This window comes from Phodopus roborovskii, unplaced genomic scaffold (genome assembly GCF_943737965.1).
Source record: "Phodopus roborovskii unplaced genomic scaffold, PHOROB, whole genome shotgun sequence".
Taxonomy (NCBI): domain Eukaryota; kingdom Metazoa; phylum Chordata; class Mammalia; order Rodentia; family Cricetidae; genus Phodopus; species Phodopus roborovskii.
The window spans coordinates 17560848-17583475 of record NW_026126410.1 but is presented as its reverse complement, the minus strand read 5'-3'; the positions used below and the strand labels follow the sequence as shown (position 1 = coordinate 17583475).

The 22628-nt window shown below is 38.0% G+C and overlaps 1 protein-coding gene across 1 annotated transcript in view; it reads left to right on the top strand.

The window, feature by feature from the left end:
• Positions 1-22628, top strand: part of C7 (complement C7) — a 66693-nt gene that overhangs the window by 30143 nt on the left and 13922 nt on the right. Inside the window, exons 8-13 of the mRNA XM_051182493.1 lie at positions 78-321; positions 4488-4601; positions 12246-12412; positions 15967-16195; positions 17120-17291; positions 20723-20810. Of these exons, the coding sequence (XP_051038450.1) occupies positions 78-321; positions 4488-4601; positions 12246-12412; positions 15967-16195; positions 17120-17291; positions 20723-20810 (1014 nt within the window). The remainder of the gene's footprint in view (positions 1-77; positions 322-4487; positions 4602-12245; positions 12413-15966; positions 16196-17119; positions 17292-20722; positions 20811-22628) is intronic.

The following is a 22628-nucleotide window of genomic DNA, read 5'->3' as shown; positions in this document are numbered from 1 at the left end:
GATGGATAGGGAACTATTTTTCATATCTTTTCATCTTCCACCTAAAACTGTTTTTGATCTTTCTTTTTCCCCCACAGAGTTATAAATTGTTGGTTGTTCGGAACAGTGTTGAAGTGGCCCAGTTCATTAACAATAATCCTGAATTTTTACAACTTGCTGAGCCATTCTGGAAGGAACTCTCCCATCTTCCCACTCTATATGACTACAGTGCCTACCGACAGCTAATTGATCAGTATGGGACACACTATCTACAGTCCGGGTCCTTAGGAGGAGAATACAAAGTTCTGTTTTATATGGACTCAGGATATAGCAAACACAGTGGTATGGTGTTAAACGTGTTACCTGAAAACATCTAAAGAGTTTAAATAGAAAAATACACATGGTTAGCTTAAACTTTTTCTTTTTTAAAAGATTTATGTATTGTGTATACAGTATTCTGTCTGCAGGTATGCTTACAGGACAGAAGAGGGCGTCAGATCTCATTACAGATGGCTGTGAGCTACCATGTGGTTAAGAGCAGCTGTGCTTTTAACCTCTGAGCCATCTCTCCAGTCTAGCTTAAACCTTTAAGCTGCAAAATTTGATAGAGATTTAAACTGTAGAGGAATCCAATATTGCAGGTGTCTGTTATACTCTACTTAAAGTCTTCCATGGATTAAGAATTGTCTGCCTACTTTTTTGAATAATATCAAGTTCAACCATTACCATCATCAACTCTCTCCAGAGAGTTAGACTTTATAATAATTTACAATCTTTCCCTTTTCCACAATTAAAAAATGCTTTTTTTTTTTTAAAAAAAAAAATAGATGTCTAAGATGGTTTTGTTACATACAAAGCAATGGTTTTGTTACATACCTTCATGCATATTTTGTTCCTATTTATACCCCTTGTTCATGGCATTTTCTCTGCACCCCACAGCCCTCTTCTTATCTATTACCACCTCCTATAATAGTCCCTTTACTTTTGTGTCACATATATTCCATCACTTTCCTTCCCCAAGATCATTGCTTCTGTCCTGGGCCCATTTCTAGTTCTCCCCTCTCTTTCTCCCTACACTTCCCATATCTAAATCTAGGTTCCACAGAAGGAAAACTATTAGCATGTGTCTTTCCAATTTTGGCTTATTTTACTTAACACGATGATTTCTAGTTTCTTCAATTTTCCTACAAATGTCATAATTTTATTCATTTTTCTTTCTAGCAGAATAAAATTCCGTTGTGCTTATGCACATTTTCTTTATCCATTTATCTGCCAATGAATATTTAGTCTGGTTCCATATCCTTCTATTGCAACGTGAATAATGTCACAATAAACATGGATGTGCATGCATCTCTCAGTATATTGACAAAGAGTCAGTCCTTAGGATATAGGAGTACCAGGAGTGATGGAGGCATGTATGGTGGCTTCATCCTGTTTTGTACTAGGGCTATACATTCCCAACAGTAATGAATAGAGTTCTTTTTGTCTCCACCAGGATTTTTTGCAAAGATTAAACAGTATTTCCTGTTTTTTTTAAAAATGAATTTATTTTACCACCTGCTGCAGTTTCTCCTCCTTTCTCTCCTTGAAGCTCCTCCAACCCCACTCCAGTCCACTCCCCCTCCGTTTCTGTTTAGGAAAGGACAGGTTTCCCATGAGTGTCAACAAAACATATCAAGTTGTAGTAAGACTAAGCACTTCCCCATGTATTAAGGCTGGGTAAGGCGACCCAGTATGAGGAGTAGGGTTCCAAAAGAGAGTTGGAGGTAGCTCCTGTTCCCACTGTTAGGAGTCCCACAAGAGGACTATGCAACTTTAACATATATGCAGAGTGCCTAGGTCAGTTCCCTGCAGGCTCCCTGATTATTTGTTCAGTCTCTGTGAGCCTCTATGAACCCAGGTTAGATTCTATGGGTTTTCTTGTGATATCCTTGACCTCTCTGAATCCTACAGTCTTTTCTCCCCATCTTCTGCAGGATTGCATGAACTCTGGCTAATGTTTGGCTGTGGGTCTGTATCTATTTCTGTTAGTTGCTGGAGGAAGCCTCTTTGATGACAGATGGGCTAGGTCCCAGGAAATGGCCACTTCACGCTATGTATCTGCTATTGCTAGGAGTCTTAGCTGGGGTTGTCCTTGTAGATGACTGGGACATTACTTTGCACCAGGTTTTTACCTGACCACCAAATGTCCACCCCCTTTCCAGTAGTCTCTTTCAGTTCTACCCCTCTCCACCCCACAACCTGTTAACTAATGTTTCCATCCTCACCTCAGTTCATTCACAAAATCTGTTTTGTTGTTAAGGAGATCTGGACATCTTCCCAACGAACCCTCTTTGTTACCTAGTCTCTCTAGGTCTGTGGATTCTATTGTAGTTATCCTTTATTTTACAGCTAAAATCCACTTATGAGTTAGTACATACCATGTTTGTCTTTCTCAGTCTAGATTACCTCACTCAGGATGATTTTCTCTAGTTCAATACATTTGCCTTCAAATTTCCTGGTGTCTTTTAAACAATCTTTATTTTTTGGAGGGCATTATTTGGGGGGGTTATACAGTTCATCATCAAGTGAAATGAAACAAGAATGTGAAGACAGGAAACTAGAGGCAGGAACAGAGGTAGAGACTATGGAGGAATGTTGCTTACTGGCTTGTCTTACCTAGCTTGTTCAGCTTGCTTTTTTTATACATCTCATAAACACCTGCCCTGGGTGGCACTCCATAATAAGCTGGGTCCTCCTGTATCAATTATTCATAAAACATGCCCTCAAAGATAGGCCAATCTGATGGAGGCAATTCCTCAATCAAGGCTCCCTCTCTCAAGGTGATGATAGTTTTTGCTTAGTTGATGAGAACTAAGTCACATGATACCCAAAATCCTCACTTCCATCTCATGAGTTGGGCACTATGATCCATTGCAGCCCCACCCCCCACTGAGAAACAGAGACTTGGTGTTATGAATCAACTTTTTGAGGTCACATATTGCAAGGGAAGGATTTGAAGTCAGAATGAACTGGTACCATAATCAACCTAGCTTTCTCCCTGTGCTCCTAAAGGTGACTGATTTTGTTAGAAAATGTACATGCCACTGGGATTTTTGCTTTGTGGGTTCCAGCTGGAAATGACAGCCCTCACCAGCTGCTCAGATGAGGACCATTTTCACTATTCCTTCTCCCCAGAGAATTCTCTGCCTAACTCATGTTTCATGTCAAACCTTCCCTTTCACCTTGTGTAGTTGCCCACACTTCCTTCATTTTAACCCGTTTCTTCAAGGTGTTTGACTTCAGTAAAGTTTCTGTTAAGAGCTTAAAGATAAATAAGAATTCTTACATGGGATTTAAGTGGAGCTTATTGTTTTTTCTTAGAGGGTAATTATAATATTTTCCTTGATTCCACTGGACCTTTTTAGTTTCCTACCAGTTAAATCTAAATAGAGTTTGAACTCTTGTTTCATAGGTTGAAAACAAATGCACAAATATTGTTTTTTTTTTTTTGTAGCAGACAAAGGCATTATTTCTTTGAAAGATTATTCTTGCATATGGTTTGATATAAATTTAGTTTCACTCCTAAATCTGAGATTTTGTGGCATTTACATGTAGATTACAACTATGTTGAGATTCTGTTTTACTCCAGGGAGAAAAGCAATCATTAAGAAAACAATAAAGGTTATTGAGGATATAGAGAAAGTAGCCCAGTACAGTGAAGATAGGGCCATCAATTCACCCAACTACTGTGGAAATCAGTATTGAAAAATTTAAAATCGTCTACCATATGATCCAGCTATGCCACTACTGGATATATAAGCAAAAGACTTGTAGTCAGCATACTGCAGAGATTTGCACTATTGACAACATCAATTATATTCATGATGAGTCAGAGCTTTTGTCCTCAGCTAAATGGAGCCTCTATTTGAGCCTTGATTCTCATGATATTGACAAATGTCTACCACCAGGGTGTGTAGACATTTGTTCTCTTTAGGCTTGTACCCCCAACCAAACTGCCTACAAAGGAGGTTTATCTTGCTCCTAATCCTTTTCATTAGGAACCAGATACTAACCAAGAGGCCAAGTGAGTAGGGCCAGGAGTTTAGGAATTAATTTATATTGGCTCAGCTTTTAGAATTCAGCTTTTAGAATCTCCAGTGAGTGGGAAGCCCTCATACTCCTGAGTTTATTTATTTGCTTTATTACTAAGAAACTGACAGTGAGTAAGAGATACAACTCTTTGAAGTTTTAATTTCCACTCACTCTACCCATTTATGTGAAAATTACTTGGGATTTCTCCCCACCTGAACCTTTTAGCCAAAGCTAATAGGAGGAAAATAATGAAATCCAAGTATCCTCTTTTCTGAACTTCACTCTTAGAGAGCACTTGAAACTGCTCGTATTTTGTTACTCTTTAGTTAATTGCCACAGACAACAGGAGACCACTTCTAACCCCCCCCCCCCATCTATACTGCAAAGAACTTCTTTAATGAACACAGAAACTTGCCGTTTGAATTTCTTCCCAGGTTTTGAAGCAGCCCAGGGGAAGGAATGTTCTTCTTCGGATTTACGGTCTTTTTTTGTGGGCACATCGGATAAGAGATGCAAGGAACTGGATAAAGCTTTCAAATCAACTTCAGGTAAATAAGGAAGAGTCAAATTTACATTACTAACTTAGCCTTGATCATCTTGTAATTAATTAATTTTTGGTCTCTAGGGCTTTTAATCTTTAGCAGGTGTTCTGTTTAAAAAATGTATTTGGTCATTTTTATATCTTGTTTTGTTTTTTATTATTGTATTTTCTTCCTTTTTTTGAGATAGGTTCTCACTATGTCACTAATCTTACTTGAATCTCTGGTCTCATGTTATCTTTCTGTCACCAGAAGATTTGGGGACCTCCATGTTGGGCACTATGTAGGACCAGGGAAATTAGGACCTCTTTAGTTTCCTAGTATTGTTGATTAAAGAATTTAAAAATGGACTGATTAGGAAGCCTGTGGACAGTATTATTAGAGATCAAAAGAATATAACAGGGAAGATAGGCTATAAACTGCCAGCTGTTAGAGGAGGGCTATGGAGAAAAAGAAGAGAGAAAGCCTTTGAACGTGCTCAGCAGTGGAGCTACATGGCAGAAAGTGTGTGGTTGGATGGTTGTAGAGAAAGGGAGGGAAAGTGTCAAAATGCCAGAGCAAACATATTGAGGCTTTGGCAGAGGTCAGAAAGAACATGGAGAAGAACAGTTATACTCTTTGGAGTTGGGACTAAGGAAAACAGGCAGACACAGCAGAGCTGTATAGGAGCGTCCATGTAAGAGACTGCACCAAAGACAAAGTTTTTGTGAAGCAAAAGTGCATTATGTCACCAAGGGGATAATTATTCCATCTCTTTAGCTTGCCTTAATGTGAATGAGCCTTTCTGAGGGGTGGTCTCGTGGTTAGGTGATTGGTAGATTCCGCTGAATTAATCATAATGGGAGACATAATAGTATGTAATATTCTAATCTTTGTAGAAGATCAGAATGTCACACATGCACTCTCATTTCATCGATGGGACCCTGTCTGGCCAGAATCTGTGCAGATTTTGTGAAGTCATATGTGCACCCACCCTGTTGTGTCTGGAAGACACTGTTTCCTTGCAGCTATCCATCATGGCTGGCTCTTAAATCTTTCCACTTCCTCTTCCTCATAGATCCCCGAGTCTTGAGGGGAGGAGCTTGATAAGACATTTCATTTAGGACTGAGTTCTCTAAGGTCTGTTACTTCTTGCACGTTTTCCAGTTGGGGGGGGTCTCTGTGTTAATTCCCATCCACTGCAAGAAAAAGGTCCTCTGACAAGGGAGTGTTGAACTATATCTAGTCTATGTGTTTAACAGTATATCTTTAGAAGTCATTTTATTGCTATGTTTCTTTAGCAGAATAATAGTAGGTTTTCCCCGAGGCCAATGACCTGTCTTTTTTCTGGCTCTTGGCCATTGTAGCAGTGTTAGGTATGGGTTCCATCTCATAGGGTGGGCCTTAAATCCAGCCAAAAGTGGTTCATTACTGCCATAACCTTTATACAACTATTGCACCAATAATCTTACTTGTAGTTCACAATTGTAGGTTGAAATGTTTGTAGTTGGGTGATATTGATGGTTACCTTTCTCCTTCAGTAGTCTACAGAGTAACTTCTACCACAGTGAATGCTAGTTAGTAGGGGTGAAGCTTCTAGTTAGTCATCAGTTCATCTTCTCCAATCTCAATAACATAAGTAAATGTTATACTCAGCAACAGAGCCTCACCATCAAGCTGTGGAGAGCAACCAAAAGCCTTAGCAATAGCCTGTGATGTTTGGAGGTTTTCATGGGGCCCTTTTGGCCAACAACTCAAGAAGATGTAACTCACTCCTGGAACTGGAGCTATTACTTAGTGGCATAAGATTTCTAGTTGGGGCCTTCTTTCACCTATTATTTAGTGATTCCATTTACATTACACACACACACACACACACACACACACACACACACACACACACACACACAAGCTTAGAGAGCTTCAATAGTAGCAGATTTCCATGTTTTTCCAAATGGCCTTTAGTGATGTCTTTGTCTTTCCCTATATTCCTCTCTCTCTCATCCCCCTTCCTGTTTAATCATTTTATACTAGTTTCCCCTTTATCTGCCCATAATACTATATTCTATTTCACTTTACTTGGAAGAACTTCTCCTCTTTTCTGGTGCCTAACTAAGCACCCAACCTCTGTGATTATTCCAGTTGTAGCACACTTGGTGAACATTCACATGTGGAATTTATCTTTTGTAGTCTCAGTTATCTATCTCACTTAGGATGATTTTTCTAACCCTATTCATTTACATGTAAACTTCTAACTCTATTCATTACATGTAAATTTAAACAGCTGAATAATATTCCATTGTGTAAATGTACCATATTTTCATTAATCATTCATCTGTTGATGAACATCTAGTTTGTTTCCAATTTCTGGCTATTATGAATAGAGTATCAATGAACATGGACAAACAAGTATCTGTACAGTAAGCTATAGAGTCCTTTATGCATGTGCCCCAAGAATGTTATACCTAGATCTTGAGGTAGATCTATTCCCAGATTCCTGACGAACCCCACACTTCTATCCATAGTGGCTGTACAAGTTTGTATTTCCACTAGCAATGGATGAATGTTATCATCACCAACGTGAGTTATTTTTTTTAATTTTTTTTCTAAAATTATTATTGATCTTGTTCATCTTGACTAGGTTAGGATAAAATCTTAAAGTAGTTTTAATTTTCATTTCTCTACTGGCTAAGGATGTTGAACACTTCTTTAAGGGTTTCTCAGATATTTATGTTTCATTTTTTGATAATCTCTGCTTAGGTCTATATACCATTTTAAAATTGAGTTTTTTTCCTTGATGTTCATTTTTAAAAAGTTCTTTATATATTTTGGATATTAACCTTCTATTAGATGTATAACTGATAAAGATTTTCTCCTATTCTGTAGACTGTTACTTTTTCTGAATGATGGTGTCCTTTGCTGAAGCTTTTCAGTTTCATGAAGTCTCATTTATTAATTGCTTATCTTAGTACCTATGCTATTGGTGTTCTGTTCAGAAAGTCATCTCTTGTGCCAATGAGTTCAAGGCTATTCTCCACTTACTCTTCTTTTAGATTCAGGTATTTGGTCTTATGTTGAGATTCCCTGATCCATTTGTAATTGAGTTTTGTTCAGGGTAATGAGTATGGATTTATTTGCATTCTTCTACATGGAACCATTCATTTTAATTATCACCATTCATCAAAGATGTTGTATTTTCTCTACTCTGTATTTTTAACTTCTTTTTGAAAAAAATCAGCTATTCATAAGTGTATGGGATTATGTATGTATAGATCTTCAATTTTATTACATTGATCAGAGTGTTAGTTTTCATGCAATACCATGCTATTTTTATTATTAGAGTTTTGTAATATAACTTGAAATTTTAGATGGCTACACCTCTTGGAGTCCTATTATTCCTCAGGTTTTTTTGTGTGTTTTTACAGTTAAATAGAAGATTGTTGGAATTTGATGGGGATTGTATTGAATCTGTAGATTACGCTTGGTAGAATGGGCATTCTCACAATATTATTCTTAACAATCCATGAACATAAGAGTTCTTTTTATATTTTAGTATCTTTTTCAATTTCTTTCATCAGTATTTTAAGGTTTTTATTATGAGTCTTTCACTTGCTTGCTTAGAGTTAGAGTTATTGTGAGATAATTTATTGTTTTGAGTTGCAAAAGGTGATTTTCACAGATTTTTTTTCTTGGTCTATTTCTTTTGTATATTGGAGAGCTACTGTTTTCTGTGTTAATATTTTACCCTACAACTTTGCTGTTAGTATTATGCAGATCAGCTGATATAGATTATATAGACACAGTGTTAAGGAATTGAAATTTTATTCTGGGTGCCATCAAAACAAATTAAAGCAAAAATAATTAAGTGAAGCTTTACATAGGTAGAGTTGTAGAGAAAGAGGAAGGACAGAGTAAAAATAAACTCTAAGGTGAGAAATGGAGAAGGAAAGTAAAGAAATGAGAAGTCAGTACTGAAAAGCTAGAAATATATCAAGTTAGACAAGAGCAGAAAAAAGCATCTATTAGTGTGGAGATAAAGCTGTTTTTCCATAGAAGGAAGGGATTCTGTCACATGAGAGGGAGAGAGACAAGATACCAGTGTCTTTTATAAGGCGGTGGACTTGGCAATATTAGAGCTTAAATCTTCTTGGGGATGAGGGTAAAAATAGGAATGAAGGCTGACCTAGGCTACTGTAGTGTTCAGTGAGGTAACAGAGATCTTTGGGAGAGGCCTTAGGCACCAAAGATATGATGATGACAAGTCCAGGGAAAATACTCAGTTCAAGGGAATTGAGGTGGCTAATGAATGAATAACAGTTTTTTTTTTTTTAATTTTTAAATTTCATTTTACATTTCAATCACAGTTTTCCCTCCCACACCTCTTCCTATCCCACCTCTCCTCCCTTCCAGCCCACTCCCAGACTACTCTTCACTGGTAAGGGCTTCCATGAGTAGTCAGCATAGTCTAGCACAATAGGTTGGGGCAGGACCAGGCCCCTCTCCCATGCATTAAGGCTAAGCATGGCATCCTATCATAGGGAGTGGGCTCTAACAAGCTAGTTCCTGTACAAGGTTTGTATCATGGTCCTACTTTTAGGAGCCCCTCACCTAGTTCAAGTTCAGTCCTCCGGAGTCTTCACAGTTATAGGTCATAAGGTTCCACAAGCTTGGTTCAGCTGTCTGTGTAGATTTCTCCATCATGGTCTTGATCTGCCTTGCTCATATTCCCTTCTCTGTCTCTTTGACTGGATTCCCGGAACTCGGACTGGTCCTTGGTTGTTCTGAGTCTGGTTCTATTAATTACTGGATGAAGTCTCTATGATTATAGTTGGGGGTGTTCATCAATCTGATTACAGTGGTAGGCCAAAGAGCAGTTTCCTTTAATTAAAAAATATAATTACATAATTTTCCCTTCCCTTTTCTCCTTTGAATTCTTCCCATTTTACCTCCCTAAAGACCCTCCCACTATCCCCCTCAGCTCCCTCTGAATCACTTGGAAAAATGCTCCTTGGATGCAGAGGTGAAGAGGGAAGCTCTGGGAAGATGTTGAGAGCAGAGGTCCATTGTGCTAGCAGCAGAAAGCTGCTCACTGACTCATCCATTGCTAGGTCGTATAGGTTTGTATTTAATAAACACATAGAACTTATTTTCTTCCAGAACATTTTTTAATGATTTACAAAGGCTAACCAATGTACTCCTCTTATCAATAAGATATTTAGAATTTATATTCTCATTCTAAATACAGACACACTGAAATAAAGGAGATCACCCAAGATCATATCTAGCAAGAACATGAAATGTATATTGTGGAATATTTGTTTATAATGTAAAGATGTGTCTCTGCCTAAGGCACCTTCTGATTGGTTTAATAAAGAGCTGGATGACCAATAGCTGGGCAAGAAGAGGTTAGGTGGGATTTCCAGGGACAGAGATAACTCTAGGAAGAAGAAAGGTAGAGTCACCAGCTATATGGGGAGGAAGCAGGATGAGCAGAAGTAGGTGAGGTAATAAACCACATACCACAATGTATATTAAAAACTATGGATGAATTTAAGTTATAAAAACTAGTTAGGAAGAAGCCTAAGCAAAGACCAAGCTTTTATAATTAATAGTAAGTCTCCGGGTCATTATTTGCAGGCTGGCATCCAAAGATAGGCCAGCAAGAAAGCTTGCTACAAATGTAAGTGGATGGATTTTTTTTTTTTTGCTGCTGAACTTGCCATGCTTTCTTGGGGGGGGGGGTGAGTTAGTCACAGCAGACAGTTCATGGGGTCTGGAGACAGATCACACAAGCTTAAAAATTGCACCTGTTTTATAGAACCTGCCTATCTTATCCTGGTGTGTCAGTAAAGCAGTGAGTCCCAATCTTTCATGCTCAAATGTATCACTTGGGTAAGGAGAGGAAATGTAGATTCTGGGCATTTTTACCTCAGACATTCTTTTTCTCCTTTTAAAAACAATGATTATTTACTTTAATTTTAATTAGTGGTTTGCTGGCATGTGTATCTGTGTGAGAGTGTCAGATCTTGGAGTTACAGACATATAAGCTGCCATGTGGGTGTTGGGAATTGAACCTGTATCTCCTGGAAGAGCAGTCAGTGCTCTTAACCACTGAGCCATCTCCCAACCTGTGCAAATATTCGCATGTAGGTCTTGCTTGAGCTCAGAAACTTGCAGGCACCCCAACTGGTGGTGATTCATTAGCTCAAGGCTTGAACTTGTGAGCTATTGCATTAAGTAGACTATTTGCATATCAAACCAGAATTAACAATGAAAATGAGGAAGCACTCAAATAATTTATTAAAAATGCTAGGCTTTCATAATTTCTCATAAAAGTACAGTGTGTTCATTTGACAAACTTGCAAAATTTGGACAGTTATAAGAAAGGAAGTGGAAATCACTCAAATTGTGATCAGTAAGATTTGAAATGTCTAGTTGTGACCTTTGTAAGAACCAATTATAAGTGGAGATAAAAATATGTCTGAAATTATGAGGTACATAAATAGAAAAATAGGAACTCAATTAGCATTCAAACTTCAGAACACTTCTCACATTTTAGGTAATGTATTCCTATTAATTAACAGCTTTTAAAAAATTGCTAATATGCTAGACCTAGGGCTGGTTTTTTCTTCAATATTTTATCACAGAGAATTTCAAATATAGAAAATGTAAGGAACATAGTAGTTGCTTACATACCTATTACCTGTACATAGAAATTACTATTTTGACATTTTACAACAAATATACATAAATATTTATAATATTGACAGGTGATTTAGCAGCATCAATGATCATGTATTTGAAATGTTTATATAAGATATGGCATTATTTGAAAGTAAGCTGCACCTTCATGATACTTCATCCTTTAATATATGTATGCTTCTTCTAATGATATTCTTCTGCAAAACATGCATGATATACTTATTGAAGTAAGGTATTCAAAACTAGCAGTAATTTTATAATATCCTCTATGTCAGTCCATAGGTAATATCATCATCATCATCACCATCACTTAGATAGGGTCTCATGTATCCCAGGTAGATGTTCAACTTTTTATGTGGTAGAGGATGACCTTGAATTTCTAATCCTTTCTACCTTGTGAATGACTGCTGAGATTATAGGCTTGCTTGCTCCCACAACTAGTTTTATGTAGTGCAGGTATGAGCTCAGGGTTTCCCAAGGGTTAGTAAATGCTCTACCACATGTATTCTTAGCTGCATGTTTTTCAATTTTGTTTTTTTATGTCCATTGAGAGTCACAGCACGATCAAGAGGAAAGTATAAAATTTGCCATGTACTTCCTGACCCCAAACCTCTCACACTAGCTGCTGTACTATAGTGAAACAATAGGTTGAAACTGATGAATCTACATAGACATATCACATTTCATCTTCTCATATAATATTCATTAACATTATGGTTTGCTCTTGGTGTTGTATATTTTATGGTTTTTTTCAAGTATGTCTTGATGGATAATAGTCACTGTAGTGTTGTACAGAATGGATTAACTTCTCTAACAATCTCTGTGTTCTGTCTGTCCATTCTATTCTCTTTAGATTTTGATTTTTTTAAAAAACACTTGACACACTTTGCACGCATTTTTACCTTGTTAATTTTGCTTTATATGTGCATGAGGACTTATGCTGACATATTTCACTTGTTTCCTCCTGCTTAGGAAGCCAGAGCAGGAAGCTTCAAGGGGAACCATTTGTCAGAGGTGGAGGTCCTGGCTTTGTATCTGACCTTAGTTTCCTGGAGCTGGATAATCCTGCTGGAAACAAACAGCGGTACTCTTCCTGGGCTGAATCTGTAACTCATCTTCCCCAAGTCATAAAACAAAAGGTGTGTGATGCTCTGCTTGAAGTGGCGGGGAGCAGTTGTGTTTGTTTGTATTGGGAAAATGAAATTACATCAAGGTGATTAAACAGAATTGGCTGCAATTAGCATTTCCTGCATCCCAATTATGCTTTATATAGAAAAGTGAATGCATACATGATAATAAGAAACAGAGGATGTGGTTGGTTCATAGATCAGCAGTAAAGCTCAGATGTCCTGTAAACCCCTAGCAAATTAATGAGGGAATTTGTATTTTAACTTTTTCCCTAAATATGATTATGTTTTCTTTAGAAAATTTACTTTCTTTGCTTTATTATCAGTGTATGTGCATGATGTATATGTCATAGTTAGGATTTCTATTGCTGTGAAGAGCCACCATTACTACAGTAACTCTTTTTATTTATTTATTTATTTGTTTATTTTTTATAACCAAGTCCATTTAATTGAAAACAAACATTTGTAGACAATATTTGGGAATTTGCACGTCGTTCTTTCCAAACTACTTCCTGCTGGTAAGGGGCTCTGTCATGGGGGATTCTAAGAAGATGCAGAAATCCTGTCTGTAATCTGCAGCTGCTTTGTCCAGCTGTTTTGAATGTAGGATCACTCCACAGCAACTCTTATAAAATGAAAACATTTAATGGGGCGGCTTACATTTTCAGAGGTTTAGTCCATTATCATGATGGTGGGACATGTCTGTCTGCAGGCAGGCATGGTGCTGGAGAAGTAGCTGAGAGGCCTACATCTTGCAGGCAACAGGAAGTGAACTGAGACACTGGGTGGTATCTTGAGCATATGAGACCTCAAAGTTTTCCGCCACAGTGACACACTTCCTCCAACAAAGCTACCCTTCCTGATAGTGCCACTGTCTTTGGGGGGCATTTTCTTTCAAACCACCACAGTGGATGACTTTGTGGAGTCAGTTCTCTTCTTCCACCTTTGTGTGGGTTCTGAGGACTGAACTCAGGTTGTCATGCTCGTTGGGCAAGTACCTTTATCCACCAACTCATCTTTTCAGCCCCTTGGTCATATTTTCTTTGGTTTCCAATTCAGAGGGGTTACGGATTTTCCCAGAGGAAGGCAGACAGACTCACTTGCTGTTATATGTGTCAGTGAGATTGCTTCTTTTCCTGTGCAGAGTTCATGGACTCTGAAGTCAAGTAGATAAAAGTAACACCAAATGCCAGGCAGAGCTGAGGGTGTTTTACCACAAAGTGAGACTTATTTTATAATAAATATATGTATTCCAAACATCAACAACAACCCCCCCCAAAAAAAACCTACTGAATTATGCAAACATGTACAGTGAAGACTGAAAAATGGAGTTAGGGCCACAACACTCAAAATTAGCTATGATTCTGATTAGAAAAAGGTGGCATTGATAACAGTTGATGCAAGGGTTTATACATGTTAAGTTATTAATACATGCATTGATGTTGCCATAAATGGGGCACATTGTCTAGAAAACCCTGAAGCTTCTTGGGTGCTAGAAGTGTTGCAATGTTTTCAATCAGGTGAAGTAGAACAGTCAGAAATCTGGTAGACAAATCACCCAATGGATGGGTGTACATGCTTTATAATACAGTAGGCGAACAAACATGGATGTCTGAATGCCCATGGATGTGTGTGTACATCACATGTGTTCCTCAGCAGCGAAGTTCTGGGCTCACTCACTCTGTGCATCTTGTGGATACAACTGCACATAAGAACACATAAAATTTGCAAAATGCTCATGTTGTTCTCTGATGTATCAACCTCAATAGAGCAAATTCACATTTTCTAAAGGAACATTTTGGTAGAATTGATTGTATGATCTATTTTTTTATAGTAGTCAGTATCCCAGATGAACATACTTTATATAATAATAATAATAATAATAATAATAATAATAATAATAATAAAGACCCACACTAGTGCTTTAAGCATACCTAACACACTGTACCTGTACAGCATTCTCAGGAAAGGTCTCAAAGGGTACCACCTTTTTAGTATTCAGAATGGGTTATTTTCACTGTACCATTGAAAATGTCGATGAGAGGAAAGCAGACATTCTTTCACAGCTCCAACTGCATCCTTTTTTGTTTTTCCTAAAGGGCTACAAACTGTTGCACACAAGCCAACTTCCTGGCTCAGCAGGAAAGGAACAATGAAAGAGTAGACACCATCCAGCTTTATGACCACTGAAGGCCACTGCTCAGAATAGCTTGGCTGTCATTGCTCCTCCCAGTCGAGTCCTTGGTGATATCACTGTGATAATCTGAATGTAGCTATCACAAAAGTGTGTAGGAAATTTTAGCAACTGTTACAAGGTAGAGCCTTCTTGCTCCTGGGAAAGCATGTTTTCACATAAGCCTTGCTGTTAAAATTTAGCCACCACACTGTTGACTTCAAAGTTCTTTTCTTCTGAAAAAACAAACACATAATAGTAATATCTCCCTGCTTTACATTTCTTCAGGAGAAGGCTTTTTGTCTCTAGGAAAGAGATACTAAATCTCTGAGACAGGAAATTTAATTCTAAGTGTAATTGGACTTGCTTCCTTGCTGTAATTTAAGCACACTTCTGTACACTGTGGAGGTGATAACACATTGTCTTTAAAACAATCTTCCATTAACTAGACAATGAATGTTCTTTGGCTTTTTGTTTTTTTTTTTTTTTAATTTTACACATGCTTAAAATATAAACAAGATTCTTCCCTTATCTGTTCTAAATTTTCCTAGGTTTGTGTAGATTTTGTGGTAAGGAGAGTAGATCCTCCCCCCTGCCACATCCCTTTTAAGCTTTAAAGAAACAATTGTAAAGTAGTAAATACTTATCAGCAGTTTTACTTTCCTTAGTTCCATAGTTTGGAGACATTTAATAGAAAGTTCAGAAATGGGCAACTCACGAGTTGCAGTTCATTATTAATTATTATTGTTAATCCCATGTTCTATCTTGTTTATAAACCAAACTTTGTCACAGGAAGGTGGAGGGATGACTCATCTGTTAGGAGCACTACTTGCTGCTCTTCTGGGGGACCCCATTTTGGTTCTTGCACTCATGTTGGAAGGCTCACAACTGCCTGTAATTAATGTCAGCTCCAAGGGATCTGACTTTCTCTTCTTGCTTCTGTGGGTATCTGCATACATGTAACATTCACAGACACACAGACACATGGACCCACCACACACACGCGCACACACACACACACACACACACACACACACACACACACACACACACACGGGGGAGAGAGAGAACAGAGAGAAAGACCAGAGAGAGAGACAGAGACATAGAGAGACACACACAGAGACACAGAGAGAGACACGTAGAGACATAGAGAGAGCAACCTTTATGGCTTTATCATAGGTACATATGAATAGGAAGAAGCAGCCTACGTAAGATTTGGTTCTATTCTTGCTTTGGGGACTATATTGGGGATCTTGAAACATATGTACTATCAGGGCAGCTATAATGAATGCAAGAGTGACTTTTCCTTTTGTTTCAGTGGGGTTGTATATACATATACTATGCACAATCTCCCTGAAAGCTCTAAGCACTGACTGATGTCTTTCCTTTGTAGCTGATGCCTTTGTATGAGCTGGTCAAGGAAGTGCCCTGTGCATCTGTAAAAAGACTGTACCTGAAGCGAGCTCTCGAGGAGTACCTGGGTGAATTCGACCCTTGCCATTGCCAGCCTTGCCAGAACGGTGGCCTTGCTACTGTTGTGGGGACAGAATGTCAGTGTCACTGCAAACCATACACATTTGGTATGGCGTGTGAGCAAGGAGTCCTTGTCGGCAATCAAGCAGGTCAGTATAATGGGTTTTCACTCAATGAGGGCTATGTTGAAAAGGGAATTATCCTTGGCCCTTGACATGCCCTGCTCGTGTTTGCAGATGTGAAGTTGCGCTTCTACTCAGTCTCCCTTGGTTTTCCATCTTCATCTCCACATTATAGCTTTTAAGGTTGATGTCCTTTGCTCTCTCTTCTTACTTGTCTGAATTAAAAACACCATTCTGGTTTTGAGTCCTCATTCTCTATAGAATAGAATTATGTTTAAAATGCCTTCCAATTTCTTGTAATTATCTCACAAGGTTTTGTTTTAAAACAGCTCTTTGGGAGCATATCTCCTGTCTAGCCTTTCTGACAGCAAGCTCTTTGGAATACCCCTACAGTTTTGTACTGTGTACCATTAGTCAATATTTTTCAACTGCTGACAGGTGGATTTTCAATGATCTTTTAAAGCAGAATCTTCCTTTACTAGTAGGGATTGGAATACAAAGTGGGAATGGTAATGTTTCCCTCCCTTTGCTTTGGTCATTGTCTAGAAAAGCAAATAAATGATACAATGTACACGAAAGTACTTTGACACTCATAGAATTGTCAGTGAACTTAAGATATTGCAAGAATTTTTTTTCAGCAGGCTGGATATGGATACTTCAAGTCAGTGAGGAGAGCCTTTCTGGCTGCTATAAAACCTGCTAGAGAACACTAAGAAGTACTTGGAGAATAACAAAGGAACAAGAAGTTTGAATGACTTGTCCAAGTCCTTGGAACTAATAAAACCATTGCTGGATTCACACTCAGCCAACTGCTGATCTTATAATAAGCCCTTTGTAAATTTCTCACAAGGCTATTATCCCCCTATCCCCAATAAACACATTAGCAGCAAGCCCAACACTAAGTTCGGAATTCTTGCTCTACAGAAGTCAAGAGCCTTTCTCATATTACAGGAGTGGTTGATGGAGGTTGGAGTTGTTGGTCCTCTTGGGGCCCCTGTGTTCAGGGGAAGAAATCAAGGAGCAGAGAATGCAATAATCCCCAGCCCAGAGCAGGTGGAAAGGCCTGTATTGGAGAAACAACTGAAAGCCGGCAATGTGAAGACCAGGACTTAGAGAACTTGAGGTAATTAATGGAGACCAGACATTTTAGCAGTTACTTAGAGAAAGTATACTGTGTGGTGAGCACGAGGTTGCAGATAGCTGCTCTTAGATGATTAGAAGTAAAGTGATTTTTTTAAATCACCTTTTTCTTTGCCTCTTAGTACCAGAGTCAACAAAGAAGTGAACTGGTCATGGCCATTAACACTGGCTGTGAGCATCAGGTTTTCTGGACTCTAGGGAGGTACAGGACTAGTAACTGGGAGTAGGTCTGGGTTTGCTTTTTACTTGCTGTGTAACCTTGAGCAAGTCACTTGATGGACCTTTAAAATCAGAATAATAGTTGTAGGTAAGTTGTTAATAAAACATAAGCACTAAATGAGATCAAGCATGTAAAAGTGATTGGCACAGGCACATGGAAAGCTTCAATAAATGTGTTGACTTTCAGATGTACCACTGCCTCCTACTTTCATGTTTTCTGTGCCAAATATAAAGCCTGATGCTTTAGATGGATGATATTTTGCCTGATTGGTCTGGTGGTAATCTGATACTAACTTTACTTTGGCAGGGATCATGCAAAAGCTCTCTTAGCTTTCTTGATTCAATTGCATCCCTATGCCAGAATTATTTTTAAAACAATTATTTATTTATTCCCTTAATTGAGATGGAGCTTTACATAGCCCAGACTTTCTTCAAACTCACTATGTAACTGAGGATGGCCTTGTACTCTTTCCTGATCACCCCGCTTCTACGTCCCAAGTGCTGGGATTACAGCTGGCATCACCATGCCCAGGCTTTGTTTTTCTGTTGCAGAATTATTTTACTTTTCTAAACAAAAGGCGATCTTATCAGAGTTTAAAAGAAACACTCTTAGGGCGAGTGAGTCATAAATTTCATAAACCTCCCAAAGGAGTAAAATGGATGAGTAAAGAAGGAAGGAGAAAAAAAAAGAAAGAAAAGCCATCCTGTTTAAAGGTGGTCTGATATGTGACTCACTAACAATCACATGGCAGAGAGAGGAGCTTTAGGGGACAAATAAGAAAGTGACAAATGCAGGGAAATCCAAGGTGTTAGGGAAGGCATGCTTAGTTAGAGCAGAAACAGAAAGAAAAGGAAAAGCTACATCCTCCCGAGTAACTAACATGGATAGACACAAGAAGCAGCATGGCTGTGCTCTGAGTGTGGTGGTGCACGCTGTTAGGATTTGCTGAAGGAGGAACAGGAGGATCACGATTTCGAGGCTAGCCTAGGCTACTCTCTCTCTCTCTCTCTCTCTCTCTCTCTCTCTCTCTTTTTTTTAAGGGCTGGAGAGATAGCTCAGCTGTTAAAGGCTAGGCTCACAACCAAAAATATAAGAGCTGTTCTAGGGGTGGTCAGTGAAGGCAAAGTATAGAATCTCATTAAAGGAATAATTATTCTGCCTAAAGGAAATATTATTCTGCCTAAAGGTAGCATAGCTTAAGGTGAGTTGGACCGCTTAGTGGCCAAGTGATTGATTTGGCCTAACTAAAATTTTTGGTCTCCACTAAGAGTCTATTCTTTTGATCAGAAGGAGGTTTTTTTTTTTCCTCCTTTTTTTCTCACTTAAAATTAAATTATTTTCTTATTTTTAATTATGTGTGTATACATGTGAATACCCATACCCCCAAGGAGGTCAGAGGCTAAGGGTTCTCCTGGAGCTAGAATTGTAGGCTGGTACAAGCCCTCTGACTTTTTGCTGGGAACAGAACTCTGGTCCTCAACCACCAAATCATCTCTCCAGTCCCAGAGGAATTTCATCCTACTAAGACTTTATTGTTGTAAAGAGGCAATGCTAAAATCATTTAGGAGCTCGACCACAGTTCCCAGCCTGCACTTCTTCTGGAATCCATGGTACCTTGTAAAGAAGAGACTTGCTAAAGAGGTGCAAGGTCAATTCTGGTTTTTAGCCACAAAAAAAAAAAAAAAAAAAAAACAAAAAACAAAAACAAAAAAAAAAAAAACAGGCTATTTTTCTTTTGGGTCTTTTGAGCAAATTTTTACCTCCTCATCATTTCCCCATGTGAACAGGTAACCGTAGCTTCCATTTTGGAACTGGGGTAAAGATGATCTTGCTTTAGGCAGCTGAATTGGGGGCATTGTGTATGGCATTTGGGAATACTTTCCCAGGGAACCACCTATAAGACTCCAAAAATGCATTTGTTGGTTTATTTGTGAAATATTTCAAAGCTCAGAAACTAGACAAGAAACTCCAGTAAGGTGATTTGAAGGCCATGTGAGTTAAAGAAACAAATAAGGTGCTCTGGTAAGTGACAGATGAGGACATACGCTGCCTTGATCCTAGGTCTTCCATGCCTTGTTAAATAATAATAACCAGTATTCTCAAGGATTCCAAAGGACATATGGGTTATAGTGAGAAAAGAATGTACATGTACCCCCATGAGGATGAGTATGTGAAAGAGGTCTTTGCCTGGTGGGACTCATTACCCTGCACTCTGTAATTCCTTACAAAATTAAGTCTATTTAATGGGGGAATAACAAACCTTTATACACAAAGGCAGAGAGAAGGGAACATGGAAGTGACCTCCTCTTCCTGTTCTTCAATTTTTATTATTGTTTCTCTAATGAGGGAATGTGTCCTCCTGATGAGTAGAAACAGGAAGATTTTTATTTATTTATTTATTTATTTTTATTTAATTTTATATAACAAAGTCCAATTAAATGAAAACAAACATTTATACACAATATTTGGGAATTTGGGCGTCGTTCTTTCCAAACTACTTCCTGCTGGTAAGGGGCGCTGTCTTGGGGGATTCGAAGAAGATTCAGATATCCTAGCTGAAACAGGAAGATTTTTATTATTGCTTCCCATTTCTGGTTTCCTTGGGGTATTGCAAAAGATGAGGAATTTGGCCGAGAAAGAAGTGTCATAGCCTACCTGTGTTCCTCTCACTCAGATTTCACTCACCAGAGAGGATTGGTAGTATAATGGTCACAAAGGCACTGTGGACAATCACTGTTCAGTGATGAATGTTTTCATTATCATTATCATAATTGCAAGTTCCTGTTGGAATGATAATGTGATGGTAAATTTTTAGGAATAGCATTGGTGATGCGGTATTAAGGATATTTTTTATTGCCAAGTAGAATTAGTTTTGTGATAAAAGAATTTCAGAACTCAACAGCAGGAGATACATTGATATCTGAGACAGATGGATTCTAGAAATCATATAATGTAGATACAATACCCAAAGACTTTCATCTTTCTTCCATGTTGCTTCTGTACTATGGATCCTGTAGATACTTAGATCAGTATCTTTTGCTAGATTGAATTTATGTTCTAGGTATTTAAAAATACAATGTGATCACATATTTGGTACTTTCTACTTGCATGTCTTCAGATATAAATGAAAATTGTAATATAATATATCAACTTAATTGTGGAAACAAATCACATTGATTTTCATTTTTTTCCAGATTACTTGAGCCACATTGCTTTTATTTGTCGTTGGTTCCAAAAGGATTCTGCCCATCACCCCCTGCCTTAAAAGATGGATTTGTTCAAGTTGGTTATGAAAATATATATTTTTCCTTTATAAATATTCCAGCTTCTATCTCTTTACTTGGCCATAACCCATCTCCTTCTCCATAGTAAAGTTGTGGAAAACATTTTTATGTGTGCATTTTAACTTCAGTAGTGGTGAATTGCATTTGTGACATTTCTCCTTTGGCCCAGGGTAATTGAAGACAGTACTCCCTCTATGGTCTTGGATGTTAATACTGCCATTTGATGAATTACAGATACCATCAGTGTTACTAAGTGTGAATGTACATGCAATTTTTTTTAAACTGAAGAATTTTCTTTATTATTTTTTTATTAAAAATGGCCTATCTTAAAAAAGTTTCATCATAAAGTATTTTATTTACTTCAAGAGATAGATGTAGGTTGTCTACTTTTATCAATTTTTGTGTTCATAAAAGGACTATGATCATCTTGCGTTGGTTGTCTAGTGCTGTCTCTTGGCATTGTGAAGGTCTCAATTAGTTTTGGTCCCAGTTTTTCTTACAATTGAACTTGTAGCTCAAAGTTCAATGGCATCTCTTCATGGCTCACACAGGAGATATGTCTTCACAAGGATGCCCTCCATGCTGCCAGCTTTACCTTCTTCATGAAGCATTTTGATTCTTCAATTCTGGGCCATTTAGTGTATAATAATGAGTTTACATAAGTTTCCACAAATGTATATATGCTGTTAGGAAAGTGAGGAGGCAAAGGGGATAAGGTAGAAAGTCGTAGACTGTTCTATACACAAACCATGGTTGATGAGGCTTTTGAAATGTAACATGTTTAGAAAGCAATATAATGCAAACTCCATATTAGCAACTCATGAAGCTCTTCTGCTTTTTAAAGGAGTGAACATTTTTAAACACTGTTTCAGAATGTCTATATAGATCACTTAGGGAACTTCAGAATAGAGACTGATGCTTGATTTACATCCTACATCTTTTCTGATTCAGTAGGTTGGGAGTGGAGTCTTTTATACTTTCTATAAGTTGTTTTTTTAATAGAAATGCTTGGATGGTGTTGAATCAATCTTCCTCATTAGGAAGTCCCTCTTGCAAAGTAGAAGGCCTAGGGGCTATAGTAAAAAATTGACATGCATGTTCCTTACCCATTGTTTCCTATTAGCTTCTATGAAGGAGGTAGACTAAACCTTGAGTAGTCTATGTCTGGCAATGATAACGAGACACCAGGAAATTGGGTTTATTTCCCAGAGTAGAGCTGGGTAAGATGCAATCTCCAAACCATTCTCCAGGCATGTATTTCTTTAGCATTTTCCCAGGGGCAGAGAACTAGAGGGTAAGGAAAAGAAGCCAGAATCTCAAATGAGGGTAGTTTTCTCCTGCCAGGCTGGGGATTTGAAATTCTTTGTTTTATTATGACAACTTACTTCCAAATATTATATGCAAATAAAATATGTAATCCACTCATAGCAGTGTTTGCATAACTATAGTGCAGAGTTGGAGATCAACAGCATATGTTCTTAGAAATGATCGTTGAGCTAGGTGTGGTGGCACATGCCTGTAATCCCAGTACTTGGGAGTCAGAGGAGTGAGGTTCTGATCTTGAGGCCAGCTAGGGCTACTTATTAAATCCAGGGAGGCACAGTGAGAACCTACATCAAAAAGGCAAAACAAACAATGATCTGATAAAATGTCATCAATGAGAAAAACTTCCAGGAAGATATTGAAAAGATGCAAATATTTCTGTTATGCTAACATTTATTAGGTAGTGTTGTCAACCAAGAGAATACACATCCTTCAGATGAAGAACTGATGGAAAAACAAACAACAAACAAACAAACAAACAACCACTTCCAAA